Source organism: Physeter macrocephalus, chromosome 9, assembly GCF_002837175.3.
Source record: "Physeter macrocephalus isolate SW-GA chromosome 9, ASM283717v5, whole genome shotgun sequence".
Lineage (NCBI taxonomy): Eukaryota > Metazoa > Chordata > Mammalia > Artiodactyla > Physeteridae > Physeter > Physeter macrocephalus.
Genome location: NC_041222.1, coordinates 14,481,365 through 14,488,907, shown reverse-complemented (window position 1 = coordinate 14,488,907; position 7,543 = coordinate 14,481,365). Strand labels below are relative to the sequence as shown.

Below are 7,543 nucleotides of genomic sequence, written 5' to 3'. Positions count from 1 at the left end.
CTGATCCAGCAATCCCATTCCTGGGCATATATCTGGAAAAAACTATAATTCGAAAAGATACATGCACCCCTATGCTCATAGCAGCCTATTTACAATAGCCAAGACCTGGGAACAACCTAAATGTCCATAGACAGATGAATGGATAAAGAAGATGTGGTATATGTACAATGGAATACTACTCAGCCATAAAAAAGAATGAAATAATGCCATTGCAGCAATATGGATGAACCTAGAGATTATCATACTTATCATACTAATTGAAGTAAGTCAAAGACAAATATCACATATCACTTATATACAAAATCTAAAATATGACACAAATGAACAGAAACAGACTCACTGACATAGTGAACAGACTTGCGGTTGCCAAAGGGGAGGGGGGGTGGGGGAGGGATGGATTGGGAGTTTGGGTTAACAGATGCAAACTATTATATATAGAATGGATAAATGACAAGGTCCTACTGTATAGCACAGGGAACTATATTCAGTATCCTGTAATAACCCATAATGGAAAAGAATATGAAAAAGTATACGTATATATGTATATATATATAAAACTGAATCACTTTGCTGTGCTGCAGAAATTTGCACAAGATTGTAAATCAACTATACTTCAATAAAATTAAAAAAAAATTCTTCAATTACTTTTAGTATTATTTCCCTGTGAATCACATTTCTAGATATGTAGAACCTCATATCATTTGCAAACCTCACTCGTATGGTGCTTTACTTCCTTATTCTGTCTGCATAATGCAACTAATTTGACTTACTGTGCAGTATAGATCTTTTAATCTATTCAAAGTAACCCAATACAAATTCTACATAGTAGGTAGACTTTCAGAACTGTGTTTTGTTTTCAACTGCAGTAGCTTTTCCTAGCTAAAAATTTCTGGTACCATCTTTCTTTTTATTATTTAGATTTTGAGCTTTATTTTATAGTTTTATGATTATAAATGACAAAAATCAACATAATTTGGAAGTTGATGGGGTATAAATTAAATAAAAGGAATACTCATAAGCATGGAAGATTGGTCAAAAGAGTGAATGTCAGAAGAAAGAAGGAAGAGGAGTCAACGGCTGAGGGAAGTGAAGGCGGTGAAGAGAACCACTCGGACAATCAAGATCTTTTTCATTGCTCCTATGTTTCTTCAGAGTGCTACAGTGTGCCCCCGTGCCCTATGTGGAAGCAGTTCTCCCAGAGGGTGGAGGTGAGTTGATTGGGATTTTCCTACTTGAAACAAAATCTAGCGTTCTGTCTTTTTTTCCTCGCCAGAAGCCTGAGGAAGTCTTTATCCTGGTAGAAGGAGAGTGATGGAGTTAGGGGAAGCAGTGGAGTCTGAGAAGCAGCTCAGCTCTGCCTTGGGCAAACTCAATTCTTTCTTTGCAGGTGGAGCCAGGAGCACAGGTCTGGGAATTTTCCTCATTTGCCTTTTTCCTTCCCTTTCCCTGTTCTTTTATTCCAATCTCCTTTCTCCCAAAGCAGTGAGTTGTGGGATTATGACCCAGAAATGGGCTGTCTGTTAATCTTCCAGTACTTGCATTTCTTATTCCAGCTGTGAGAAGGAAGGGGAGCACTTTATTTTGTGAACCATGGTCATTATGCTTTTTTCCCCCATCCACTAAGTTGATGCCTATAGCTTTCCAAATGTTGGTGAAGGAATTAGCCAGGCTGCCCTCAGCACCAGGACAGCGTTTTCTGTGGAGGGTAGTAGGTCCAATAGTTACTTTCCGATTAAATAAAAGGAAACTTGACCGTTATACATATGGTAGAGAAATGGAAATAGCATGAAGGGGTCTCCTTTATTGTAATTTCTCAGTACACTGCGTGGAATCCCATAATATGCTAGTGGCATAGATCATGAATCCTCTTCATTATTCCTGGGCCACCTCACAAAATGGCACTATCCAGCAAAACATTATTTAGTAGCAAAATATATTTTAATTGAAAAATCATTTTAAGTAACTGAATAAAAATGTGTACCAGGAACTTTCCCCATAGACAGGAGAATATGTACATTTTGTGAGAGTGGAGCAGCATCTATTTAATATATTTTTATATAGAAAATACAGGCATATTTTAAAAAAGAAAGTATGTCACAAGAAATAACAAAATATAACACAAAATAAAAAGGTAAACCAAAAGTAACAAGTTGACTAAAACAAGACAAGGCCCAGCACCGTGTTGGAATGTCTTTGCGTAAATTCTGGGATGTCCAGGGCTGCCAGGAAGAGATGATCCTGCATTTTAGGAGAGCTGGTTGGCTGTGCAGTGGTTAAAAGCCAGTCCTCCTTTTCCTGGAATAAAAAAAAAAGAGATTCAACAGAAAAGACTGAATTGAAGGGGGAACAGCTATTTGGGGGCTAATTAAAACGCAATTGAAAGTCTCAGATACCTGGGCATCATCTGTGATGTTGTTTGGATGGATGGGGGCCATTCCTTGAGAAAACAAAGGGACATGGAGAAAAAGCGCTAACATATGAAAAGATGTGAGAATCAGCACACTGGAGTTTTAGTCCTGGCTCTGTCACTAGTTTCCTGTTTGATAATCCGCTCATCTGTACAATGAGGGGTTTGGACTTGGTGAACCTGAAGGTCTCTTACAGCCTGAACCGTCTGTGGGTTTCTTTTTTTTAATAGATTCTTAAATTTATTTTTGGCTGCGTTGGGTCTTCATTACTGTGTGTGGGCTTTCGCTAGCTGTGGCAAGCGGGGTCTACTCTTCGTTGCGGTGCACTGGCTTCTCATTGAGGTGGCTTCTCTTGATGCAGAGCATGGGCTCTAGGTGCGTGGGCTTCAGTAGTTGTGGCGTGCGGGCTTCAGTAGTTGTGGCACGCAGGCTCAGTAGTTGTGGCTCGTGGGCTCTAGAGCACAGGCTCAGTAGTTGGGGCGGACGGGCTTAGTTGCTCCGCGGCATGTGGGATCTTCCCGGACCAGGGCTCGAACCCGTGTCCCCTGAATTGGCAGGTGGATTCTTAACTACTGTGCCACCAGGGAAGCCCCCGTCTATGGTTTTTATTTATGGCATTTGTTTAGGATTCATTTTCTGCACACAGAGATCAGAGGAAACAGTCTCTTCCTTAAGGATTGAACTATCTGGGAAGAATACTGTGTCAGTCTTATTCATCATCAGAGAAGGATGCAGGTTGAGGGATTTAATGAATGCCACAGGGTGTTTCTCCACCAGCTGTCATAGATGCCCAGAAACTGCTCTGTCAACCAGCATTGACTGAGCATCAATTTTTGTGCCTATACTAAGTATGAGGGAGACAATCTTTAAGGCACTCAATCTCGTGGGAGAGAAGGAAATAAATATTATTTGTAAACATTTATTATTTTGATTTCTCAGAAAAGCTTTCTCCCTGTCCCATTTCACGGAATTATACTCCACTTTTCTTTCTTCAGTGAATTGCCAGTCTCTTCTGCCCTTTACCCAAAGGTATGGTAAAAGTTTTAGCAAAATGACTTTTCACGTTAGTATAACATGACCTAACCTAGGATCACCATTGACTGATCGATCCATGGTGGGCCCCTGAATCAATCTGGACTCGTGAGTTCTTCTCCTGAATTTTTAAACTGGGTCAGCACACTGTTTCTGTAGATACTGGAGTGTGACAGGTAAAATGTGGGCTCTATAAGCATTTCTGTCCTTCCATGAGAACTGAACAGCAGAGGAAAGCACTCTGCAGCAAGAGAGCATGGGGAAGATGCTGGAGAGAGGAGGTGAGATGGGAGGTGAGAGACTTCAGGTGGCTTCAAGAACTCAGTCTGGTCATCCTGATGCTGAGCCAACCCACATCTTTGGGTTCCATACACGATCCCATTATTGCGATAACAGATTCCTTTCTTTGCGTAAGCCAGTTAGAGTTGCAGTAAGAGAGTCCTAGCTAATTCATGTCTCCTAGAAAAATCCATCACAGCATAAGAAGGGGCAGGGGGGCTGCTGAGGCCTCTGTGTTGACCTTTCCTTGAATGTGGGAAATGCCTCTAAGGTGAATTTGCCATCATTTTTTTGGATTCCTTTATCAACCTTTTGCATAAAAAAATCTAGAAGATTGTGTTATCTTTATTAATAGACAGTATTTTAACATAAGCTGATAACTACCCTTCTCCTGGTCAAGAAAAAGCTCCTTTGACCCTTGAACAATGTCGGGGTTAGCGGCGCTGACCCTCTCAGCAGTCAAAAATTGGTGTACAACTTTACATTTGGTCAGTCCTCTGTTGTTGTGGCTCTGTATCCACAGAGTCAACCAGATCGTGTGCACTGTATTATGGATTTATTGCAAAAAAATCTGCATACAGGTAAACAAATCCATGTTGTTCAAGGGTCAACTGTATTTTGTTATTAGGGAATCACGCAAACTCTGAGTTTGCTTTTCTTATCTGTAAAATGAAGTAGTTGAAACATAAAGTCTAAAATTATAAGAATGTTACAAATACTTCCTGTTCCTTTTTGAGTCACTGTCATTCTTACACCTTTTATTTTCTCTCTCTCTCTCTCTCTCTCTTCTATTCTTTGCTCTCTTTTTTCCCAGCAATTCTCTCCAGTTTGACTCTCAAGTTCTTTCGACTCTGCTCTCAGGTAAAATGATCATCTTTATCTTGGAAACTTCTAAATATACTTGTACAATCCAAATTTGTTCTTTGGGGTTCAGTTTTTTTTTCTCTCTGCAGAGATGGCATATATTTGAGGTGATATGAAGAGATTCATGGGCATGAGACAGATTTTTTTGTTAATTAAGTTTGTATTTAGATAGATTTTTGTCTTTGCAAGTTGACTTTGATATTCCAATCGAAATGAAATAAAAGGAAATGGAAAAATAAAAGCTCTTTTCAGTTAACTTATAAAATCAATATGGAAATATTCATTTGTTTTTAATGATTCCTATAAGATGGAAGTAAATATACAAAATACAAATCTAAGTGATGTAATACAATGATGTATATTAAAAGTTTTTAAATAGAGCTGGTGATGTTCCAACATTGCAATATTTGTGAGGACAATGTTTTAATATTGAAAATATTTTGTCAGTGGTATGATGCAATATGTAATCAGAATGGTATGTTACTGGCATAAAAACAGATGCACAGATCAAAGAAACAGAACAGAGAACCCAGAAATAAATCCACACATATATGGTCAGTTAACTTATAACAAAAGAGCCAAGAATATACAATGGGGAAAGGACAGTCTCTTCGATAAATGGTACTGGGAAAACTGGACAGCCACGTGCAAAAGGATGAAAATAGACCATTATCTTACACCATACACAAAAATCAACTCCAAATGAATTAAAGATTTGAATGTAAGACTTGAAACCTTAAAATTCCTAGAAGAAAACATAGGTGGTAGGCTCCTTGACGTCAGCCTTGGCATGATTTTTTTTGGATTTGACACCAAAAACAAAGGCAACAGAAGCAAAAATAAACAAGTGGGACTACATCCAACTAAAAAGATTTTGCACAGCACAGAAAAGCATCAGCAAAATGAAAAGTCAATCTACTGAATGGGAGAAAATATTTGCCAACCATATATCTTGTAAGGGGTTAACATCCAAAAAATATAAAGAACTCATACAACTCAAGAGCAAAAAAACCTCCATCTGATTAAAGAATGGGCAGAGGATCCAAACAGACATTTTTCCACAGAAGACATACAGAAGGCCAACAGGTAGGTACATGAAAAGATGCTCACCATCACTAATCATCGGGAAACACAAATTAAAACTACAATTAGACATCATCTCACACCTATTAGAATGGCTTTCATCAAAAAGACAAGAAATAACAAGCATTGTTGAGGATGTAGAGAAAAGGAAACCCTTGTGCACTATTGGTGGGAATGTAAATTGGTACAGCCACTGTAGAAAACAGTATGGAGGTTCCTCAAAAAATTTAAAATAAAACTACCATATGATCCTGCAATTCCACTTCTGGGCATTTAACTGAAGAAAACAAAAACACTAACTCTAAAAGATATCTGCACCCCCATGTTCATTTCAGCATTATTTACAATAGCCAAGACATGGAAACAACCTAAGTGTCCATCAATGGATAAATGGATAAAGAAAATATGTGTGTGTGTACACACACACACACCACACTGGAATATTATTAAGCCATAAAAAGAATGAAATCTTGCCAACTCTGACAACATGGATGGACCTTGAGGGCATTATGCTAAGTGAAATGAGTCAAAGAAAGACAAATACCGTATGATCTCGCTTGTATGTAGAATTTAAAACCAAAACCCAAACCAAAACTTATAGATACACGGAACAGGTGGGTGGTCGCCAGAGGTAGCGGTGGGGGTAGCGGGTGAGCAAAATGGGTGAAAGGAGTCAAATGGTACAAACTTCCAGTTATAAAATAAATGTCATGGGGATGTAATGTATAACATGGCAATTATAATTAATAATGCTGTATAGCACATTTGATGTTGCTAAGACAGTAGATCTTAAAGGTTCTCATCACAAGAAAAAAATTTTATAACTATGTACATGGACTTACATAGTTAACTAGACTTATTGTGGTGATCACTGTGCAATATATATATACCAATATTGAATCACTATGTTGTACTAATATACTAAACTAATATAATGTATGTCCATTACACCTCAATAAAAAAGTTTAAATTATTATTTTTTAAAAATTATTTCAAACTATTTCTCCTTTGATTTATTTTTGCGATAATCTTTTCTCAACTATGATATTTATCTGGTTAGAAATGAGAAACCAATTGCTAGAACACATTTTTACATAAATTTTCTTGTAGTCCATTAAATACTGACTATATGTACCGTAAAAAACATGAAACAAAAATTTTGACTTTAAAAATAAACATTCCTTATCATCAATTTCAATTCTATTTTTTATTATAAACAGGAACAGAAATGAACATCAATAAAACATATTGCGTTCGTTATTTATTTGCAGCCTTGCATATGAAGGGTGCAATCTTCTGTTCAAGAAGGCAGTTAATTTATTTGTTTAATTAACGCTTTTTTCTTTTTTTGGGGGGGGGAAAAATATGGAACATTTCACAAATTTGCAAGTCCTCCTTATGCACGGGCTATGCTAATCTTCTCTGTGTTGTTCCAATTTTAGTATATGTGCTGTAACACATATGTGTTTTTGAGAAATCATTGTTTTATTTGTCAGTCCTTAACTAATACTTCTTCGTTTGGCTTTAGTTCAAATTTAGGGAAAATCTCAAAATGGATAGTTTTGGATACAAAATGCTTACATTCAAACTAGAGGTACCTTCTGGCTCTTGAGACAACTTAACTAATTTGAATTTCAGTCTCCTTATGTTATAGATAAATAGCAGTTTTTGGTTGTCTTACCTGGAACAGTCGTGTCCTGTCCAAGCTGAGAGACAATGGCATCGGTTTGGTCTTACGCATTTTCCACCATTTAAGCAGGGAGACTGGCAAACAGCTGGGATGAAAAATTCATGTATTTATTTAATGAATACTGAGCAATCTGAAGATGTCCATGAAGGCAGGCAGAATAAGATTTGACTCTGCTTTCTGCTCCAGC

The 7,543-nt window shown here is 37.5% G+C and overlaps 1 protein-coding gene and 1 pseudogene across 1 annotated transcript in view; both read right to left on the bottom strand.

The window, feature by feature from the left end:
* Window positions 1-2,086: 2,086 nt before the first annotated feature.
* SVEP1 (sushi, von Willebrand factor type A, EGF and pentraxin domain containing 1) overlaps window positions 2,087-7,543 on the bottom strand; it is a 204,051-nt gene continuing 198,594 nt past the window's right edge. Inside the window, exons 47-48 of the mRNA XM_024126323.3 lie at window positions 7,348-7,441; window positions 2,087-2,295 (exon numbers count right to left, since the gene is read on the bottom strand). Of these exons, the coding sequence (XP_023982091.1) occupies window positions 2,274-2,295; window positions 7,348-7,441 (116 nt within the window). The 3' untranslated portion in view covers window positions 2,087-2,273. The remainder of the gene's footprint in view (window positions 2,296-7,347; window positions 7,442-7,543) is intronic.
* On the bottom strand, window positions 7,026-7,125 carry LOC112065563 (uncharacterized; annotated as a pseudogene).